The sequence below is a fragment of the Eleginops maclovinus genome, chromosome 6 (assembly GCF_036324505.1).
Source record: "Eleginops maclovinus isolate JMC-PN-2008 ecotype Puerto Natales chromosome 6, JC_Emac_rtc_rv5, whole genome shotgun sequence".
In the NCBI taxonomy this organism is placed as follows: domain Eukaryota; kingdom Metazoa; phylum Chordata; class Actinopteri; order Perciformes; family Eleginopidae; genus Eleginops; species Eleginops maclovinus.
In genome coordinates, this window is record NC_086354.1 from 13075387 (window position 1) to 13097782 (window position 22396).

General features: G+C 40.1%; 3 protein-coding genes across 6 annotated transcripts; 2 read left to right on the forward strand and 1 right to left on the reverse strand.

Moving 5' to 3' along the window:
- Positions 1-3611: 3611 nt before the first annotated feature.
- LOC134865497 (cullin-3-like) lies at positions 3612-14504 on the forward strand. The gene is made up of 16 exons (XM_063885044.1): positions 3612-3905; positions 6322-6519; positions 7231-7344; positions 8769-8929; positions 9102-9216; positions 9324-9552; positions 9672-9817; positions 11325-11501; positions 11585-11755; positions 11859-11966; positions 12175-12299; positions 12373-12469; positions 12592-12726; positions 12861-13047; positions 13607-13752; positions 13925-14504. Exons 1-16 carry the CDS (start codon positions 3846-3848, stop codon positions 14054-14056), a joined length of 2301 nt encoding a protein of 766 aa, XP_063741114.1. The 5' UTR covers positions 3612-3845; the 3' UTR covers positions 14057-14504.
- Positions 14505-14631: 127 nt separating this feature from the next.
- On the reverse strand, positions 14632-18172 carry LOC134865502 (dehydrogenase/reductase SDR family member 12-like). The gene is made up of 10 exons (XM_063885067.1): positions 17906-18172; positions 17422-17555; positions 17246-17328; positions 17070-17165; positions 16895-16976; positions 16751-16812; positions 16436-16540; positions 16132-16222; positions 15217-15354; positions 14632-15146 (listed from the first exon to the last, which is right to left on the reverse strand). The coding sequence occupies exons 1-10, from the start codon at positions 17959-17961 to the stop codon at positions 14995-14997; spliced, it is 999 nt and encodes a 332-aa protein (XP_063741137.1). The 5' UTR covers positions 17962-18172; the 3' UTR covers positions 14632-14994.
- Positions 18173-18262: 90 nt separating this feature from the next.
- On the forward strand, positions 18263-22284 carry LOC134865503 (AP-1 complex subunit sigma-3-like). 4 transcript variants are annotated; one of them, XR_010165970.1, is made up of 7 exons: positions 18263-18429; positions 19610-19788; positions 20246-20354; positions 20551-20688; positions 21146-21265; positions 21372-21433; positions 21587-22284. XR_010165970.1 is itself a non-coding variant. In XM_063885069.1 (6 exons), exons 1-5 carry the CDS (start codon positions 18427-18429, stop codon positions 21411-21413), a joined length of 471 nt encoding a protein of 156 aa, XP_063741139.1. In that variant the 5' UTR covers positions 18263-18426; the 3' UTR covers positions 21414-21433; positions 21587-22284. The 4 variants fall into 4 exon arrangements, 3 of the variants coding, with proteins under 3 accessions (XP_063741139.1, XP_063741138.1, XP_063741140.1); XM_063885069.1 differs by lacking the exon at positions 21146-21265; XM_063885068.1 differs by lacking the exons at positions 21372-21433; positions 21587-22284 and having other exon boundaries at positions 21146-21345.
- The last annotated feature ends 112 nt before the right edge of the window (positions 22285-22396 follow it).

Genomic DNA, 22396 nt, shown 5'->3' on the forward strand with positions numbered 1-22396 from the left:
ACCACAGCAAACGCCTCCTGCTGGGCATTTTTTTGTTGGTTATTTTTGAGTATTCAACCACAGTTCATCAGTTAATTTTACATCAATTTACAACAAAGAGGTCTTTCGCTCAGCAGAGTTTAATTTCTTCCGCCACAATACATTTCTGTCATGTTGCTGTATCTTCAGTCGCACGCAGACTTTATCTCTCAGTTGCTGAGCGGGTTGTTATCTAAAGACAAACAGGTTACACACTGTGGAATGGGAGGTACTTAAAGTATGTAATGGGGTGTCAAAAACGCACAAGCAAACAGACTACTTAATATTATGCTACACCCAGCAGCTCAAAGTTTTGTTTGCAGGGTAAGCAAGTGAAGTTGCAGGATAAATCTATGATAAGTTTTCACATTACCTAACGTTAGATAAAAGGTGTGTTTTATCTTACTTCAGTTTAATTTTCCCACAATATGAAAATCTACACAATAATACTAACATGACCTCTGAACACACACAAATGGGTAGTAGCTGTATCACTTTCTGTGCCCAAACTGCGGTTCACATGACACCATAATGGTTGTCATTATCAGAGGATGTTAGTTTGAAAAAGGCTCTGCAAAGCTTTTTCTCATTTGGTATACTCAATACCATATCATTGTTACATGAACAGTGGCAACGCTGAGGACGTACTTTGTAATGTGGGGTCAAGCTCCCCGTCCTAAGTATTCTCAAGTGGAAGAGTCCAATTTGAAGAAAGAATTCAACTGCGGGCACAGGAAGCATAACGCGTGGCTATAACTGTACTGTATGTAGCAGCGGGTTTATTGGCATGTCTACAGGAAGTATAATCCAAGTCATCTCAGGCATCCACAAATGCAAAGTAAATGTAGAAGGCCTTTTTTTTCGACTTGTAAGCGTAGGCTGTACACGTTTAAAACACTGACTCTAGTATGAGAAACATCCACTGGTGATGTACAGTTAGATCGAAAGGTTGATTAAATGGGAGTTTAATTGTTATATAAAACTACAATGCATTCTGGTTGAAATCAGAACAATGAATCATACAAATAATGTGTGAAACTATCCGTATTGTTTCAGCAAAGGTGGCATTATACATCCAAAAAGGTACAACCTTTATGAGCATATCCTTCAGTAAATAAAATATTCTTGTTGTGTGTATTTTGTTGTTTAAGGCAATTTAAAGTGAAGTTAGGTCAATAAAAGGTCTGATATAGAGGTGTAATCTGATAATGTTCAGTATGTGTTGGTATCACTGTTAGTTGTAGTCAGAGGCCCTACATATTTTCCTAATTTCAACCAGTAGAGTTCAGTTTAATAATATGCACCTCTTTTCTCTTTTAAGCATGATGCTTGGACTACTCGACACTAGAGAGCAGCAGAGCAGCATTAAACAGACAGTGACCGATTCATACCTTCTCCTCTAAATACTGCACCTACGATGCTGTGTTCTAGTTACAAAAACGTGTTACATTAAATATAGATAGAAGTAAAGACATATAAACACACAGAGCACTTATCTGGTTATCCTTGCACTTATTGTATTATCAGATAAAGTGTGTGTGTTTTAGGATTTGTTTGAATGCAGTAAGGCTGTATGCAGAAAAGTGAGGATATAAGTGGGGAAACTGAAAGTTCTGCTGTGATTAAGAACAAGACGTGAGCTTCCTTTGGCTTTTTTTTGCCACCTTCAGCAGTAGTCTGAGTTCAAAGGAGAAGCAGCTATGCCTCGACACAGACTGTTAGACCAGAGGCTACACCTCTCAAGTACCTATTGTTGCTTTATGTTGACAGAGTAAATTAATATTTAACAGGAGGAGAGAAAGTGGTAGGCATCGGATCACTAAGAAGAAAATAACTCCTCTCTCCATCATGTGACCGGACTATCAATGGTCCAGTGACTGAATAGATTGCGGCTTTTGATTGGCTGTTTATTTATTTGCTCACCCAATGTTGAGCTTTGAAACCTTGAATGAAAGGATATACATGTATGGGCTTCTACACATCTAAATAAAGACTGTGTGTTTGCAGGTCAGATGGGGTCGTGTGGTGGGTTGTTACAACCTGAAACAGATGCCTGCCGGGTAATGTGTGCGGTTAGCACCATGGAGAGTGAACAGAGGCTCAAACAGGTGATCAGGGCGATGCGGATGGACATCAGAAAGCTGGAGCTGGAGAACATGGGCCTGAGGAGGAGAGCGGGAGCTAATCTCCGAAAGATTGCAACCGTTCCCATCATGACACCAGAATGCAGAGGTAGACTTTATTGTCAATGAGCTGTACACTTTAAAATATGCATAAGCTAGCCTATGTGGTGATTAGTTTTTTCTTTTATGGCGTTTCTAAGGTTGGTTCTTTGTTTAATATTCTGATAGACTGATAGATACATTTCCCATTTTGACTTTGAACAATACTCTTTGTGTCATACATTCAGGGGTGGAAAGGAATTAAGGACATTTACTCAAGTAGTGTTTTTAAGTACACATTTGAGGTAGTTTTACTTTACCTGAGTATTATTATCTTGTATTACTATATACTTCTACTCTAATACATTTTTAAAGACAATGTTGTACTTATTACTCCAGTGTGTTTATTTTTACAGATGTATTTACAAGTTACTTAATAAATTCAGATTGTGACACGCAATACTTAGGAAATACTTTTAAAATATGAGTATTTGGTATAGATTAAACCATCCAAAATGATATTTAAGAAATAAAACCATGAGTGGGTTCACAGAAGATTTATTTGGAATAAGATTTGTTTGTTCAAAAATATTTCACAGTTCCAGCTTCTTTAATCTGAAGATTGGCTGCTTTTATTTAAATAATTGTTTCATTTTTTCAGCAAGTAGGACTTTTACTCCTAATACTTTAAGTAACGTACTATTGGATTCCTACCTTTTTCTAATCGTATTTAAATACTTTTAATGTGACCATTCTTGATGCAGTACTTTTACTTGAAATTTAGTTTTATTTACAGTCTGGTATTAGTAGTTTTATCTGAATATTGTTTCAACCTCCCATACTTTTGCAATAGAGTTGTGTTGACCCACCTTTGTGCTGGTATGTATTTTTCCTTCTGTCCTTCAGAAAGCGTTGTCATGACAGTCAGAAGATATTCCATCTTCGAGCCGTTGGCCAGTCATCGGAATGTGCAGATGGATGATGTGAAAATTGAACGATGGACTGGAAAACAACAAAAGAAACGTGCAAATTAGCATGATGATAAACTGTGGCTTCTGACAACATCGAAGAGTGGTATTGTAAAGTTATGCTTTCTGTTTAAAAGTAGCCTACACGCTCTACATGATGGCCTGGCCTGCACTAGATAGAGTTAACGTAGGCTATCCTTTACCTAGCATCAAATCTGTTTTGGCAATTGGCACCAAAACGTGTATCACTGTTTCAAAATAAAGTTTTTTTCTGCCCTCTGGGAATTTTGTAACATTATTACAATACAGCTAAAAGTTAAGGTTTTATACCAACAGCTTTTTCGTCGAAACATTAATATAAAATGTCACTGTAACAGCTAACGCAAATGTTTTTATTACCCTCATCAACCTGTGGAACGCACGCACCTGTCAGTATGGTGACTTTACTCTCGCGAGATCTCGGCGTTGCGCAGTGGAGTACAGCCGTCCGCCATCACTGCATACAAGCTAGCATTAGCCAAAAACCACTGAGAAGAGAGCGAGTGACAACAACATAACAGACATACAGACCGACCTAATTCCTGAAGGGGAGGTCACTGAGTTAGACTGTCGCTTTCCTGGCGTAGAAAGCCAACTAGCAACTGCCTTTCATGTAGTCTTTAAGTCAACTTAGAAACGAAAGTCGTTCTAACTAATCATGTCCAACCTCAAAGGCGGCACCAAGAAGGACACCAAGATGAGGATACGAGCCTTTCCTGTAAGTATTTTCCGGCTCTGTGAGCACTGTGAAGCTAAATATGAGACTCGAGTACCGGGGATGACAGGTCTCTGCGCTAGCAACTGCCTGCTAGCTAGATGGTCAAACGAGAAAAACATGTCATTGTTCAGTAAAAAATGCAATTAGTAGGACAAATAACCGAAACAACCATACCTGTGTTATCAGTTAAGTTGTTAAACGCTATCTTGATTTGAAAATGCTTTCGTCGTTTGACATTAGCTACTGTTAGCATATTTAACGTGAAGGAAACTTCATCAGTGACATACTAGCAAGTGGTAGCAAGCTAAGTAGCAGGCCTGATAGTGTTCAGCTAAGTTGACGCTAGCTAAGTTGCAATCAGTCAGCAAGTATTATTGCGCTATTGTAAGTGCAAGATGTCTGGCTGTGGTGTTTTTCGGCACCATGCATTTGGAGTAGGCTGTTATGGATGGCAATTTGCACATTATTATGTTTTGTTAGCCTCAGAGCTAACGCCACTTCAGCACTTACTCAAGGCTACAGTAAACATGTCTAAGGTAACCTGAGTAGTTAATGTTGTTGACGCTGAGCATGGGCTGAATTACATCTTAACCCACTTACTGAAATCATGTTATTAGCGCAGTTGTCATGTCGTGGTATATACAATCTGATAGACGAAATTGCAGCACCAATTCCTTGTTGAGATTGATCGTGTGAAACAGTTTTTGTTCTGCTTGATATCCAGGGTTATGAGTGGGTGTCTGGCAGAATGAGTCAGTGTGCAGATGAGTGATCATAATTGATCTTCTATTGAAATGTTGACCCCACATGCAATGCAAGACCAGCCTATTAGACTACAATGTCATCACACGACCACTTGGTCAACATCATTTCAATAAAGGTATTCATATTATGTCATCCCAAAATAGTAGCTTTTGAATCTCATCCTTATTCCAATACTGATTCTATTGATTACTATGCTCTTTCCCTAAAATGTCAAACATGTAAGCTACTACCTCTTCCCTGGAGGCAAAAAACTGAGTGACTTGGCAGAAACCACAATATCAAATTACAAATCCAATCAGATACAATTCAAATTGCATGCAAACTTTTGCCATACAATTACATTTTTAGATGTATAACCATATTATTTTCAGGCAGAAAGGTGAACATATGCAAGGTCATTAAGAGGTTTGACACGCATTGCAACGGTGTCTCTTTAACTATCTTCCTAGCTTATGACATTACTGGCTTTCATTCCTTTTTTAACCCTTTGATCATGGACATTTACCTAGTTTGCTAGAGCCAATCACCTCTTGCTTTGTCGTTGGGGTTGTAAAGCTTTTCATGATAAGTAGACAAGACAATGGCACAGTTTTTGTGATCTCGCCTCATATTAATTTGTTTTCTGTTGAACACTGATAGCCAAAATATCACCACACTGCAAAAAGATGTCTGTTCCTTAGTTGATGCATGATGCTGAAAGTCCACAGATTTTATTTTCCTCTGCAGTAAACCATACACCTAAAAAATATATGTATTTCTTAAACATTCTCCCTTCTTGGTTTGTTATGGCTTTGATTTCTGCCAGATGACTGACATTACTGATCCAGCTCTCTGTTGCTATTCATATGGCTAGACAAGTTCAAAATAGTGATTCAATCATGGCTTTTCCGTTAGCTATAGCTCCTGTGCTGTTGCACTAAAATGCTTGATCAAATTTCTATATGCTCGCAATGTTATCCGGCACAAGGCATCAACTGTCATTATGGTATCACAGAGGGAGGGAATTATTACCAACATAAATGTTAGCTTGTTTACCAAAAAAGTCCAGTAGGGGCTTGGAGTGGGAATCGTAGGGTTGTCGGTTCAAGTCCCCAAACAGACTTGAAATATGGAAAGTGGACTGCTACTTGGAGAAGTCCCAGTTCACCTCTAGGCCCTGCTGTGGTGCCCTTGAGCAAGGCACCGGACACCTCCAATCCCCCCTCCCCATTGCTCCCCGGGCGCTGCACAATAGCTTCCCACTGCTCCTAGTACTAAGATGGGTTAAATGCAGAGGACCAATTTCACTGTGTGCTCTGCTGTGTGCATGTATATGACAAATAAAGAGGGTTTCATCCTCCGATTCTATCTATCTTCATTCTGCTACACTTTAGAATCCAATCCGCACTATAAAACCAATCAATCAGACGTCAGTGCTTTCAAACTGCTGTATCTCCTCTGTCCCCAATGCAAGGTAGAAATATGTTGCTTAGTGTGGAAGTCTGTGTTTATGTATATGTTTAAATATCTTGAGAAATCTGCAATACGGTTCTCATGACATCCTCGCCTAATTGTGTTGCAATACATACTCCTTGACTCTCGCCATCCACCATGATGAAATCAAAGGTAGAACATTTTCAAGTAAACGCACTTTGATCTCTGTCCCTCCTAGATGACAATGGATGAGAAGTATGTCAACAACATCTGGGACCTTTTAAAGAATGCCATCCAGGAGATCCAGAGGAAGAACAACAGTGGGTTAAGCTTTGAGGAGCTCTACAGGAATGCCTACACCATGGTGCTCCACAAGCATGGGGAGAAGCTCTACACGGGCCTGAGGGAGGTCGTCACAGAGCACCTCATCAACAAAGTAAAGACACTATATTCTTCCTAATGCAACTCTATAAGATCAGAACAAATACATCATTTAGATAATCAATAATAATTCATGACTCTCTGTTTTAAGTTTACATTTTCAGGCTACTGAAACATGGATAAAAAAAACTGATTGTTAATTCTCGATTTCACATTTTCAACAGCAAAGAGCATGTTGGCTTATTCTGACAACAAGATCAATTTATAATCATGTCTTTGAACAAGCATGAAACACCGACATGGAATTTGGATACTACATTTCTAGACAATTTCAAGTTTTTCATTTTTCAGTTTTCAGTCACACCAGAAAGGTCAGGGGTCAATGGCCCCTTCCTCGGACCACAACCCTCTTTAAAGTTGACTCTCATTTTGCAACACATCTGTAAAAGACAGAGACAGTTATCAGAGATTTTGCACTGTGATAGCATTGCAAATGTGCAAAATGCGGTCACAATCACAAAATCTCTTATCGCTGTCTCTGTACATGCACATAGACACGCCCCCCCCTCGCTCGAACCATGCCCGTTTCAAATGTGACCATTATTTTGTTTTTAATTACACACCTGTTACATTTGTTGTTACTGCATCTTGCAAGGTTGAAACACAAATCTGTCCACAGTCACACACACGCAGGCTTTCAAGGTCGTGTTGCTGCTGATAATATCTTGATGTGACCCTAATTCTGTCAATCTGTTTGTATTTTCAGGTACGGGAAGATGTCTTAAACTCTCTAAATAACAACTTTCTGCAAACACTGAATCAGGCTTGGAACGACCATCAGACTGCCATGGTTATGATCAGAGACATCCTCATGTACATGGTAAACAGGCTGCTATGCTCTCTCGTCATACTGTTAGCTTTTTAATTGTTCTGTAGTTGTTACTGTACCAAAGCTTTTAAAATGCACTGGTGGCTGTTATGGCAATCAGACCAACATTTTTACATCCATCCTATGGGCCATGTTGCTTCTGCAAGTGGGTCATAGTGTTCCCTCTCGTGAATAATTGTGTGCTACCGAAGAAATGGCCTTTTGTTTTCTAACTTCAACTTTGTTCCTTTCTGTCTTTTGAAAGCTGCTGCTTTATTTGTAGTCTTAACACTTAGCTTCTGTTGCTGTATGCATTTGTTTTGCGGGAAAGTTGGCAGAACTAGGTGAATAACTTTAGTAGCAAGTCCCGAAATGTCTGTGTGGTGCGTGTAACCTAGTGATCCCTCCAGATAGGCACAAGTGTGGGCTAAACAATGGCACAGTCAGCACAGAGACCACAGCTCTCCTGGGGTTCCTTTGTTCTGCACTCTCCTTTTTTCCTGTCCTGGCCTTACCCCGGGGTTGGCTCTCCCTTGTTTAACTACAGTACACTCACCTTGCGTGTGCTGAGAGCCACCTGCGGTTGTTACCTGCCTGCTGACCTCTAGAGGGGAGCCTGACAGATGCAGCCGCTGTGACTTTGCTTTATTTACCTTTTTGAAAGCCACTCCCCGTCTTTAGGCCCTTGAGACTTTATGTATTTTGTAGGGGAAGTTGAGGCGATCGTTGTTTTCCTCCACACATTTGTTTAATGCTGAGCATGCATGCCATCACCTTTACTTGCATTTGAACCAGTGATACCTGCTTTTTATTTTTATGATGTAATGTAATCCGGGAAATCACTCACTACACAAATGATGAAAGGAGAGGTATCAGAAAGCCCAACAAGCTTTTGAGATTGAAAGGTCTTTTTGATGCTTTTTGATGAATCATGATGCTACATAATATCCTAGAAGATAGTAGAAACCACCTCCTCGTTTTTTATGTCAAATATTGTTAATGAGTTGCATTATAAATATGTTATTAACAACAACCCCTTAAATGGTGATGCTTTCTGAATGGGGCTTATGTCTTGACCTCAGGATTTCTGGACACCTTTCCTCTAATGCTCTAATGACCTTAAAAAGCTGCAAAATAATAAGTCTCTGTTTATCCAGCCCAAATCAAAGTTATTTGAACCACTTGACTCACAGTTGATGTAGTTATTCTTTTATGTTTGCAATGATGAGCATACATAAATACTTACCTGTGAAGAGGAGGTCAGATGAGCAGCTTTCACACAAACTGTACATGCCTTAATATACAGTATACATACACCTTTTGTTCCCAACATGCATATGTTCATAACAATGTATCTGAGTTAGTTTGGGGCCATGGTACTCTCCATCCACACATTATTCGATGTCTTTCTCACCCGATTGTCTCTTGTCTCCCAGGACCGTGTCTATGTTCAACAAAACAATGTGGAAAATGTGTACAACCTCGGCCTCATCATATTCAGGGACCAGGTGGTTCGCTACGGCTGCATTCGAGACCACCTACGACAGACGTTACTCGACATGATCGCTCGTGAGAGGAAGGGAGAGGTCGTTGACAGGTAGGAGAAATGTGGTCGACATGCAGCAACTTTCCTGTACATCTGTCTCATTCCTTATTTTGATCAATATGCATTTTCTTTTGTTGTGAAGGTTATTTTTGCTATGTATGATTTCCCTCAGAATACTTATTTGAATAATTGCTAATATACTCACTTTTATCATCCATTGCAGGGGCGCCATCAGAAACGCCTGCCAGATGCTGATGATCCTTGGCCTGGATGGCAGGTCTGTATATGAGGAGGACTTTGAGGGTCCTTTCTTAGATATGTCAGCTGAATTCTTTCAGGTAAGTCTGCGGGAGGTTCTTGCTGTCTCTATGTTTTATAAACATTATCACACATCTACACTGGAACTGTTTGTAACATATAAACACACAATGATCTGCTCTTTCAGATGGAGAGCCAAAAGTTCCTAGCAGAAAACAGTGCCAGTGTCTACATTAAGAAGGTAGAGGCCCGGATTAATGAAGAGATTGAGCGGGTTATGCACTGCCTGGACAAGACTACAGAAGAGCCCATTGTCAAGGTGGTGGAGAGGGAGCTCATTTCTAAACACATGAAGACCATAGTGGAGATGGAGAACTCTGGCCTTGTCCATATGCTCAAGAACGGAAAGACAGAAGGTAAAATCGTTGCCTGTTTGGTGTTCAACAATGTATCTGTTTTATTTGTGCTCACTTTTCAGCTTAAACTCAACCTTTTTTTTGTTCATCCTTTATCCCCACCATGCCTCCCTTCTCAGACCTGGCGTGCATGTACAAGCTGTTCAGTCGTGTGCCAAATGGCCTGAAAACGATGTGCGAGTGTATGAGCTCCTACCTGAGGGAGCAAGGCAAAGCTCTGGTGTCAGAAGAGGGAGAGGGCAAGAACCCCGTCGACTATATCCAGGTATGCTGTGTGAGAAATGAGTCCAAAATAGGGCTGCACAATTTGGTGAAAAAGTCCTATTGCGATTATTGTGTAATATGTACTTGCTTGGTCAGGGAAAGGAAAGAGCACAGACAAATGATCATTTTGAAATCTGTATTTCTCAAAGAATCATAAACAAATACACTAACAAAAATATCTGAGTAGCTGGCTACTCTTTTGAAAATAACTTAGATTTTGATCAATTAAATACCAAATGATATCTTATTTGAAAGTAAAGGTTTTTTCTTCATACTTTCTGCACTACTATACAGTGAATCTAAGAAAACATACACATTTTCATAAAATAAGACTGGCAGCGAGGTGTGGTTAGGGCACCGGCTGCTGGAGTGGTGGGTGTGGCTCAGCCAGAGGACAGAGAGCTGATCAGAATCAGGTAATGAGTCACTGAATAAAAGCATGGTTGCAACCTGGTTTTGGCCTTTCATCAAGTCCCTGTTCAGGCGAACGCTCACACCGGGGTTCAATGATGGAAGGACTGCTTGGTATGGTGTTAACAAACTCAAATCACCCTAACCCTTATTGCAAAACGGGCAATTTAACTTCGGTACGGAACTAGTCGCTCTCGTCGGGCGTGGAAGGGGAGATAGTCCTCACTCAGGACCTAGTCTACTGCAAAAGAAGACCAGAACCAGGTTGCAAACATGCTTTTATTCAGTGACTCATTACCTGATTCTGATCAGCTGTCTGGCCTCCGACTGAGCCACTCACACCACTCCCGCAGCCTGCACCCGAATACACCCCGCTGCCACAAAGACATTTTTGACCTCTCATGTAAACATATAATGCTGCGCTATACTATGCCGCCTTACCCCATTGCCAAGCATCGCTTATTGTTTAGGTATCTTTCGATAAGTAGGCAGTCATCTTTCTGCATCTGATCGATATAGACATAAATGAGAGTGAAGTATAATACGACACGTGAGAGCGATCAGTGATCAGGACACATACCTCAAATTAAAGACCTAACACACTTAGCTATCTTATCTACATCTGGAACAAGCTGAACTAGTTATAAATGTGTTTACTCTTCACTGTATTGTCACTCATTACTGGATCAGCGAGCTGCATGAGATGGATACGGACATGCTGTCAGGAAAGGGAGACGGGGAGAGGGGGAGAGAAAGCGCCCCCTTTATTTCTCCCGTCTTATTATCCAAAGTTACTGTAAACTTTTGAATAATGTAGTTCATCTACTATAAGTAGTTTGTGTGTAAACTGGGGCATACATAATGATCAGACTGCACACTGACAGCGAACACGTATTCAATCTCACCACACACATTGTTATTTAACTAAATCGCAGCCTATCGCGGTTGCGATTAGATTAATCGTGCAGCCCTAGTCCAAAAGCACCTCTTTATATCTCGGGATAAGACCCCTGCTGATCCTTTCTTGACATTTTGATAGAGAGGGTGATTTTGTCTTTGTGGGTTATATCACGTGTGTGTATCTTTCTCCACCACAGGGCCTGCTCGACCTGAAGACACGATTCGACCGCTTCCTCCTCGAGTCGTTCAACAATGACAGACTCTTTAAGCAAACCATAGCAGGAGACTTTGAGTATTTCCTCAACCTCAACTCCCGCTCACCAGAGTACCTCTCACTCTTTATCGATGACAAGCTCAAGAAGGGTGTTAAAGGGGTATGTAGATCCTTTGAATTCTCCTCAGACGCAAAGCACATTTTTCTACAGATCTGTGAACTGATTTCCCTGTCGGTTAACAGTTAACAGAACAGGAGGTGGAGTCGATCCTCGACAAGGCCATGGTGCTGTTCCGCTTCATGCAGGAGAAGGATGTGTTTGAAAGGTACTACAAGCAGCATCTGGGTCGCAGGCTCCTCAGCAACAAGAGCGTCTCAGACGACTCGGAGAAGAACATGATTTCTAAGCTCAAGGTAAAAGAAGGACGAGGTTTTGGTAACCGGGCTATATGAATTTCCCTTGTACTGTTTGTCTTTCTTTTCCACTAACTCAATGTCCTGACTTACTCCTTTGCAGACAGAATGTGGCTGTCAGTTCACTTCGAAACTGGAAGGGATGTTCAGAGACATGAGCATCTCCAACACTACCATGGATGAGTTCAGGCAACACATACAAACCACAGCGGTAAGGCCTTCTCAGAGAACTAAACACTAATTCACAACAAGGCAACACATAAAAACATGTCTTAGTTTGAAAAGCATTTAGAACTCATTCTTGGAAGTTTTTACATCAGCTTTGTTGAAATGTAGTTATTCTTTTCTGGAGATCGACTCTGTTCAGTCATATTTGTATTGAAAAAAATTGTAAAGAAACTACCATGCATCTCTTTCAGGCATCTCTAAGTGGTGTGGACCTCACAGTAAGAGTCCTCACGACAGGCTACTGGCCTACACAGTCAGCAACACCTAAATGCACCATCCCCCCCTCTCCCAGACACGCCTTTGAAGTCTTTAGAAGGTGATGCATCTGAATTCACTCAAACGTTTATACTTCTGTGTGGTTTCTAAAGAACTAGGCTCTTCTTTTACAGGTTTTACCTCGCTAAGCACAGTGGTAGACAACTCACACTGCAACACCATATGGGGGGGGCAGACCTTAACGCAACTTTCTACGGAACTATTAAAAAGGTAGATCCAAAAAGCCATTAGCCGTTTTTATTATAAACTGCAGCATTCATGATACAGTTGTGTTTAGTATCATTTCTTAGGTTTAAACCAAACTTCCTTTTCCCTTTTTAATTCATCTGCAGGAGGATGGTTCAGAGGTGGGTGTGGGGGGTGCTCAGGTGACCGGCTCTAACACCCGGAAGCACATACTGCAGGTCTCCACCTTCCAGATGACCATCCTCATGCTTTTCAACAACAGAGACAAGTGCACTTTCGAGGTGGGGACACAGTGAAGCACCTTAAACTGAATCTCAGTATCATTCTCGCATTAGATCCTTTAACCTTTACATAGATATCATTTCATAAATTCTTCGTCCCTCTTTTTAAGCGACCATTCTGTCCCCGTCTACAGGAGATCCAGCAGGAGACGGATATTCCTGAGCGGGAGTTAGTGCGAGCGCTGCAGTCTTTGGCCTGTGGGAAGCCCACGCAGAGAGTTCTCACCAAGGAGCCAAAGTCTAAAGAGATCGAGAGCGGCCACGTGTTTACAGTTAATGATCAGTTTACTTCCAAACTGCACAGAGTCAAAATACAGACAGGTGGGCAACGTTTGTGCACAACACATGCATCAGAAAAACAAAAAAATCACACCTCATTTCCAGGCCAGCTTCTGTCCATGGTCATTTCGATACACTTAAAACATGATCATGTCGACTTGTTTCCGTAGTCTTAAGATAACTGCATGGATAGGAGTTGGATACCCTGTATTTTAAATATAAATTTTTGCTTTCAGTCACTAAAGATTGGTACATTGTATACAGTAGTACACATGCATTTAGGTTAGGTAAAGGATATGATAGTCTCCTATTATCCATAGATAAAGACATGCTATTCCTGCTTATACAGCTCCAGAAAAAATTAAGAGACCACTTCAAATGTATTATTTATTCTTAAATCTTTATCTCTACATGTATGGCAGCCATTCCGGTGTCTGTTGAATTCCAACACAGAGAAATTCTCAGTAGTTAATAGAATACAAAATCATTGAACTCAGACATGTCTATAAATAAAACAGCTTTTTCCGCAGCTGTATGAAACTGCACCTTTTCTACATTTGTGTCTTTGAAGCTCATCATGTCTCCTACTTTATTTTCCCAGTTGCTGCGAAACAAGGGGAATCCGACCCCGAGAGGAAAGAGACGCGGCAGAAAGTGGACGATGACAGGAAGCATGAGATCGAGGCAGCCATTGTCCGAATCATGAAGTCAAGGAAGAAGATGCAGCACAATGTCCTGGTGGCGGAGGTAAGGAACACATATTTTTCCTTCACTTTCAACATTGAAAACAAATTGAATCCAACGTTGTTTCATCTTCTCTGCTTCTCACAACCACGTTCTGCAGAGTAATGTAATTAAAAGGCTAATTTACTGTTGGAAAGGTGTTGTTCTCTTACATGCTGTCTCTTTGTGTCTTCAGGTAACACAACAGCTCCGGGCACGTTTTCTTCCGAGCCCTGTCGTAATTAAAAAGCGCATAGAAGGACTAATAGAAAGAGAATACTTGGCAAGGACGCCAGAAGATCGCAAAGTGTACACCTACGTTGCATAGAAGATGGACTGTGGATGAGAGGACTGGACGGGGGTGGGACGGGGGGTGGGTGGGATTTGTTTGTTTTCTTTGGACTGTTGTTACGCATGGACTGGAAGTTTCTTTTAAAGACAAATGCTGGGAACCTGATTCCTCCTCCCTTTACAAAAACACAGTAAACACGCGTAAATGCAGAATTAAATGTTGGCGCAGAAATAAAATCCATCAAAACTTGTAGATGATTTTTAAATCAGGCCCGGTCTTCCTATTCCCTGTGAGTTCTAACATGGATGAATCCAGCTTCAAGCTTTTCACTGTTTTACCCTTGTAGAGATCAAACTTGCAAAGAATCCCTTGGGAAAATGTGAATGCACCACATTATTTTTTTTGTTTCAATACTGTATAAAAATAATAAAAATTATTAAAAACCGCAAATGTGGATTGTTACAAAATAAAAATAATGAGTATTGATGCTCTGTAGTTTTTCACAGGTATGCTCTGCCTTACTGCTCTGCTGCATTCTTACATATTTATCCTCATTGGGATATTTATTTCCAAATTGCAAACCAAAATAATGAACAGAATGTAGTCTCCAAAAGTGTTGACTGCTTTGTTTATATGTATTCTTTTGTACAATATTTTGAGACAAATGTAACTTTTTGGGAAGAGTAAGACATTTGAACTTCCAAGTTACCAGCACTAAGTGAGGAAAGAATAATGCGCCCACAATACAAACACTGGTACACCTTTCCATGTGCTAGCCACAAGTGAAAATCAGATACGCTCATGCTATTGAGCTATTCGATCAAAGTCAATAGTTTGCTACATTTGTGAGGCACACAGTCCAATTACATGTTGACATAACAATCAGGTGACACTGAGCATTGCACTGCCCTGAAAATATGACTTTCAGAAATTGATCTTGATGTTTGAATTGGTCAGTTATGGAGTAACAGATCTTATACAGTTGGAGGTGTGGAAGGACTGTGGTGTGCTACATCAGGTAGAATGGCTCTGGCCAAAGTCTCCAGCTGAGTCATGAAGCTCTGAATCTCTTCAGCAGAACTGTGAGTCCAGGCCAGAGGCAGGTGGGCAGGAACAGGAGCACGATCTGCAACACACAGTCCGTCAGAATTCAACAAAAAAAATAAAATGGACCAAACCGACTTCATGCTGCTCACCTTGAAAGAACTGCCCACTGCGTGTTCTCGCAGCAGCTCTAGACAAGGCCAACCACACCACGGTGTCGGCTCCCTGCTCCGCACTGCGCAGCCTCTCCCCCATCATCTGGTGGAACTGAGGCATTGATGCAGAAACAGCTGAAACAGGAAGAAAACATACGTGGGTATTTTGACAGAGTGACTTACTGGCTTTCTTTTACTCAGGCAAATGAAGCAGAAACATCATTTACAGATTAGAAAATATTCAAGGATTAGAAGGGGAAGTGAAAGCCAAACAGAGTGAAAGGGCTGTTTACAAATCTGGTTCTTACGGATTGCTAAAAATAATAATAATAATAATAACAACAATAATAATAAAAACAATAGGGGTAATAAATATACTTTTGAACTTTTTATGCATTTTTAATAATTGTAATGCATATTCGACTTATTTGAACAAACATGAACATTTTGCTAAATGTAGAAATAATCAATTCTTAATTTACCTCATATCTGCTGTCTCGTATCTCAAAATCACAGCTTTTAGATAAACATTTATTAAGCTTAAAAGGCAGATCTTTATTTAGGAGGTTATTTGGGATCAAGTGTTGCTGATTTTCAAAGCAACCAGTGGGGGTATAAAGTATGTAAATCAGTACCTACTTAAGCTCAGTTGAAATACATTGTATTAATATTTTTTGTTACAAGTAAGAGGGAAATTATGAATGTTTTAACAAGAAAACATACAAAAGTAAAGTAACTAAGTATAAAAGAGCATAAATGGGCTCTGTCAATGTTCCATACTTTTATGTGAACATTGGATTATTTGAAATTGTGTGTGTGATTTATAAAAAAAAAATTTTAAAGTATAAAAACAAAGAAAAAGGAAAATTGCCAGCGGCCACAATTGATTTCAGGTGCCTAATGAGTCAGTACCTGGAGTATCTACCCAGCCAGGGTGCATCGCAGAGAAGTGGATGACTGGATAAGCTTTGGCCCACTGTTGTGTCAGCACCACCTGCTGTCTCTGAGAAGGATAACACATAAATGCTTCATTTTAGAAATGTGCCTCTACACTATTCACTACTGCTGTAAATGAATGTTGCATTCTTTTGTTTTTGTATTTTTTCTTTTCTGTTCCCCCATATCACACAGACAAATCCAAACACCAGCAAGGCAGATGAAAAAAGGAGAACTCCTACACAAACACACTTGTTTAAAACCTCTTACACTCTCGTACCTTGTTCTGGGCGTAAACCATGACGCCATCAAAGTAGCCCTTCTCTGACTGCAAGTCATCGACTCTGAGTTTCTGGACCAGCATGCCTCCAGAGGACACAGTGATCTAACAGGCAGAGAGAAAAGAGGCACAGTGTGCTCAGACAACAGCCTCTCCAGCCTGGACAAATGTAGCATTATGCTGTCCACATGATGCAGATGTGCGTGTGTGTGTGTGTGTGTGTGTGTGTGTGTGTGTGTGTGTGTGTGTGTGTGTGTGTGTGTGTGTGTGTGTGTGTGTGTGTGTGTGTGTTTGAGACAGAGTGCGTGTTCATACCACTCTTGGATCCCGGCTCTTACGTAGGAGTGGTATGAGACTCTCGGTGAGGATGTATACCCCTTAGGAGATGGAGAAAATTCAAATTTGAAACGGTTTTGTTTACAGCAGCATGACTCTCTTTCACATCAGAGTGAGTCTAACCCATTGCGTTGGTGGCAAAGTTCATCTCCAGTCCCTCAGTATTCACCTCTCTTGTGTTCACCATACACCCTGCATTGTTGATCTGTCAAGCAACAATAACAGACCAGTCAAAAAAGACGCAAACCGCATATGATGTTTATAAAGACAGATTTCTGATGATAAAAGAGATACCAACCAACACATTTAAGGAATGATACTGCTCCTTAAATGCCTCTGCAAACTCCCATACTTTGCGTGTCTCAGACATATCCACAATATGGATGTATACCTCCTAGAATAACCATATTAGTTTCAGTCTTTCATAAATCATGAAATCTGTCACCTTTTTCCCCATTCATTGTTGACACTCACCATGTTCCCTGACTCACTGACAATGTCCACCTTGGCCTCTTCTGCTCTGTCTTTGTTCCTACACACCATGTGGATTGTCCCACCTGGAAACAAAAAACGTTAATGTTTATTTTCTATTCATATGAAGTGCATGGCAGAGAGCATACCTATCTCTCTCTTTTTTTTTTTTTTTTTACCTTTCTTGGCTATAGCTATGGCTGTTGCCTTTCCTATCCCACTGTTGGCTCCGGTGATCATAAAAGTCCTTCCCACGACCGACACATTGAAGTCTTGGGGCTCAAAGTCTTTAGATGATGTTTCATATCCCTTCCTAAATCCAAATAGAGGAAACACTAATCAAAGTCGGTCATATTTTCCTTTCTCCATATATTAGTTTGAGTAGAGTGAAGTGGTTTAAATGCTATCCTCAAGAAACATCAGTTGCCAATGGGACTATTGTAATTGTGCATAACGGCTAGTTTGAGTGTGTGCCATACGGTGACCAGACCTTTGATATTACACTAAAAATAAATTCAGAAATGACATGAAACACATTTTACAAACAATTAATTCTACATTTAGACAGCCAACAAGCAAGACTAACCATTTTTACTCCACCAGAAATTTCTTTAGGCCTACATCTCTAGATAATTTACAAAGGACTCTATAGCTTTGACTGACCTTGTGTATTGGTGGAGTCCATTCATGAACCAGATCGAATTTCGATAAAAAGACATGTTATAAAGTCAATAATAATCCCAAGAAGTCCAGCAGTTTGCAGTCAGCTTCCTTGTCAGCCACTGTGACAGATCAGGATCACATGAAGAAGACAGAGGGAGCCCTTGCTGCTCTCTGACGACACAGCATGGAAATAACAGTTAAATACTGACAAAGTGATACAAATCAGTTACAGTTTCATAAGCTCATTCATTGAAATACTCCGGTCAAATCACGTGTTAGATCTTTAAAGGTTGGGATGGGATACATTCCTGTAAAACAGATCTACGATAACCAATCCAGATGGGTATCAGGTGTGGTGACGCGTGCAGCAGGCACGGCCAGCAGGGCGGAGTTAACCAACTTTCACACTGTGCTGAACGACAGATAGATATGTGTTTAGCCGGACCAGTTGACCCTTTGTAAGGGTTAGTGTTTTTTTAAAATCATTTCACAGCGTTTTTAATTCTTGGAGCAGCGTCAAAATGGTAAGCGTTTCATGGTTGTTTTTACGCATGGCTGTAAAATAGCGTCAAGCTGTTCACCTGTTGCACCTGTTGTCGGAGGTCAGGTAGCTAAAGCTAAGAGCTAAAGTTACACCTTTATACTTCCTCCTGTTACATAGTGAAGCCTCTTTGTTTTGTTCGGCCGAGAAATCGAATACTTATTTGTTTTTTATTGTGAGGTTTCATGTTTGTTTTTTTTTGTCTTGTAATAACCTCAAACGACAACCGTAAGTAAGGTGTATGTTTCCTCGACCGGTCCCTTAAGTTAAACAGGTTTCGTCAGTTTTAGTGAAGTACTGCCCTGGTGGCAGTTTCATGCTTTCCATATCAATTTGCCTACGGGCTGACGCAGATACCCTTCTTCGCTGGAAAAACCAGATAAGTTGTATGCCTACTGTTATTCTAATATAATTGACTATATGCCAGCCTATTATAGTCCTGATAACTGTCTTTAGCTGTATGTTTGTCTCTCTGTCCACCTTACAACAAAAATAATTCAGTTGAACTCTGACAATAGTCACATTCAGGGATTCTTTGTCACCTCATATATTAAATAATAGGATTCAATTCTGTTAAGGTGAAATAGTGTGCCTTGTACAAGGTTGTATATGTCAGATGGAACATTTGTTGCTCAACATTAAGAAACGATTCCTACACTATTCAGTCTGTGAGAAATGCTCACTCTGCACAGATATTTCACATCATTTACAAAGGCCCAAAGCATCAATTGCACTTAAACACGAAACCTTCTTTCCGTCCTTGTAATCTATCTTCCATCAACTGAGAGGGAGAATTTATGGAAACAGTGTTTGATTGAGTGATTCACATAATTGGGTAAATTAATGACCATTTTCATTATAATTAAGGCTTTTCCACTGCTTGTGAACTCAATCTGTAAACATCGAAAAAACTAAGTCTGTAGCTCTCTTGAGAATCATTAAAGGAAACTCCCAACTCCCTCCTCCTCCAACAGTTGTTGACCTTTGCTGACTGTAAGGTCAGCGGAGTTACTCTTTAATGAGCCATGACTTGTTTGTGTTAGAGGGTAGTTAATCATGTCATATGCAAAGACCGTGTGCCTTTTTGTTCATACATGTAATCCCCTTTGTTCTTGCGTGCATCACACTACCCCTTTGACCCTGATCTGTGTCTGTGCTGTCAGATGCGCTTCCTGCTCCTCTTCAGTCGCCAGGGGAAACTGCGTCTGCAGAAGTGGTTCACGCCCATGACTGAACGTGAGAAGAAGAAAATCACCAGGGACATGACCACCATGGTGTTGTCACGGCAACCACGCTCCTGTAATTTCCTGCACTGGAAAGACTTGAAGATTATTTACAAGAGGTGGGTGCTGCTCCTGCATGTTTGTTTAACTACTTTAAATGATTGTATCTGCTTCTTAAGCAGTAGGACCACTGGGCTAAATTGTACTAATAGTTACACCTGCTGATATTATTCATAACTCCTCCAATATTAAAGCTGCAAAGAATAATAGATAAGCTGTCAACTATTGCAGTATTCGCAATTCTTTTTAATAGCATAATAAAGAAAATCCAATTTCCAAATTCCAGCTGTAATATTTTGAGGTATCTTAAATACTCTATGAGACTAAACTGAATATATTTGAGATGTGGACAAAACAGGACATTTAAGGATGTCATTTCAGGCTGATCGACATTTTTCACCATTTTCTGATTTTGTTGACCAAACCACTACCTGATTAATCAAGAAAATACATTACAGATTAAAGACTCTATGTTTATATCTGCTGCAAGTCATCACTGTGTCATCTTTTCCTCAGGTATGCAAGCTTGTATTTCTGCCTGGCCATAGAGAACCAGGAAAATGAGCTGATAGCCCTGGAGGTTATTCACCGCTATGTGGAGCTGCTGGACAAATACTTTGGCAATGTATTTGATTGTGATTCACCCTTTTTTTAATTGAATATGCGATTGTAACCATAGTGTAACTGTTGAACGTGATCGCTTTAAATAAGAACCTTTTAACTGCTAAATAAGGCTTTTGATATGATATAAAACAGCAGTTTTAAATTAATGTAAGTCAATTCTGCACTGTTTTATAAAAATGTGAATAACCTGTTTTCAGGTGTGTGAACTGGACATAATCTTTAACTTTGAGAAGGCCTATTTTATCCTGGATGAGTTTCTAATGGGGGGCGAAATACAAGAAACCTCCAAACAAATGGTGAATCGCTCCATTGAAGCCTCAGACATGTTACAGGAGGTGAGATACACACTCTCATACACAACACCAAACAACAACACAAGGCGTGGCTTGCATCGGTGGTGTGGGAGCATGTAACATCTGTTGCATGGCTCTCGATAATTAAAGAAACAGCGACGTGTTTTAAATGTAGCTTAGTGTTGATTGTATTCTTAATTAAATATAACCTGTGGGGTACTAGGGTCAATCCAGATGCCTGCTTTACGTTATTTATACAACTAATCATGAATCAAGCTCCAGTATGGGATCTTTTTTCAGTTTGTGTGTGTGTGTTTGAACTTACAACGCTAGTAGTCGGCTTCGTAATGAGTTCCACAACAGTGGTGCTGAGTCCCTGGTGTGCCTGTCTTTCTTAAAGCTTATAGCTTTGTGGATATTAGCTCCTTTTTGTGTAGATTTGTGTTTGTGCTGCTGTTTTCCTCACCCCTCTGTCTGTGTATCTCTCTCTCTCTCTCAGCCAGTGTTATTGCGAGTGAGAGACAGATTTTCCTGGAACGTGGCGTAGGTTTAGTGTTTGGCTGATGCTTCCCGCTCTTCCTGTAGGGTCATGGCTCCGTGTGGTACAGTAGTTAACTGGGTGTGTTGTTTTCTGCTTCTGAGTAGGGCTGACTAACACTTTTTTAATCAAGTGTTGGATTCTGTGCAGCGTAGCCTCTCATTCATTTTGACCATTATCGCTTCAGGGTGACAGCAGTGAGTGGTTTGAGGTGGAGCTGTTTGGATGACCTTGAATATGGACAGAAAGGTTAGATGTTCTGCTTGTGTTAGTTGGTATGCTCGGCACTTAATAACAGGTGCTGTGTTAATGTGTGCCTGTGAATATTAATTGTACTATAATGCATTTTTACAAGGTGAGGAACTGGAATTTTAAACTAAACTCTTTGTCCTTTTTCTCTAGACAATGGAGGAGTATATGAGCAAACCTGCTTTTTAACCCGTCGGAAAAGGGACTGTAGGAAGAGCGGGGAGGAATACAGGAACAAAATGTACTGTAAATGAATCGAAGAAGTTTCTGAATATGGATATCGAGTTTACATTGATTCTAATGAACATTTTGAACACAAGACAAAACTGGCATACTGAATGTCTGCTCCACTTCTGCCTCGAGCTTTGCTGCAATGTAACTGCATTTAAGTCTAATATTAGTATAGAGTCATGCGCTAAATTGTAGGAAGGGGGAGGGTTTTTTTTCACATTGATTGCTGTTTTTCAAAATGTAAATGAAGTATAAAAAGGATCTGGATTTTAGATTTCTAAATTTGTGGATTATTATTTAAGGCTTGTATTGATTTATTGGAAGTGAGTCAATTTATTCTTAAAACACTGCCGATTAATTTTGGGAAAAACTGTTGTAATCTCATTCGACAGTGACTATAATATTTTAATACCAAATAATAATAATTTCAAAACAACATATTTCAAAACATTGTAGTGAGATTAATGATGATAAATGTCTTACTATTTTGTATCTGCCTATTCCACATTGTAGGGACCATTGGTCTTTCAAAGGACTCACTAGTGTGGGTGAATATCACTTTTTTACCATGTGCAATTTCTGATGTTGGAGCTTAAAATAAAAATATGTATTTTGATTAACAGTTTGCTTTGTTCATTTCTTTACCGTATTTGTGTATATGAAGTTTATAAAGCCTCGTGGAATTTAGCTTTTACTACAGGATCAACATTATTTAAAACCCCAAAAATTCCC

Coding starts and splice junctions, on each gene's coding strand:
- LOC134865497 (XM_063885044.1), top strand. CDS start 3,846: ATGTCCAACCTCAAAGGCGGCACCAAGAAGGACACCAAGATGAGGATA. Junction 11,502..11,584: donor TCAAGAAGGGTGTTAAAGGG/GTATGTAGATCC, acceptor GTCGGTTAACAG/TTAACAGAACAGGAGGTGGA. Junction 13,753..13,924: donor ACAATGTCCTGGTGGCGGAG/GTAAGGAACACA, acceptor TTGTGTCTTCAG/GTAACACAACAGCTCCGGGC.
- LOC134865502 (XM_063885067.1), bottom strand. CDS start 17,961: ATGTCTTTTTATCGAAATTCGATCTGGTTCATGAATGGACTCCACCAA. Junction 16,977..17,069: donor ATCATTCCTTAAATGTGTTG/GTTGGTATCTCT, acceptor GTTGCTTGACAG/ATCAACAATGCAGGGTGTAT. Junction 16,223..16,435: donor TGGTTTACGCCCAGAACAAG/GTACGAGAGTGT, acceptor TATCCTTCTCAG/AGACAGCAGGTGGTGCTGAC.
- LOC134865503 (XM_063885068.1), top strand. Junction 19,789..20,245: donor TTGAAGATTATTTACAAGAG/GTGGGTGCTGCT, acceptor TCTTTTCCTCAG/GTATGCAAGCTTGTATTTCT. Junction 20,689..21,145: donor CCTCAGACATGTTACAGGAG/GTGAGATACACA, acceptor TCTCTCTCTCAG/CCAGTGTTATTGCGAGTGAG.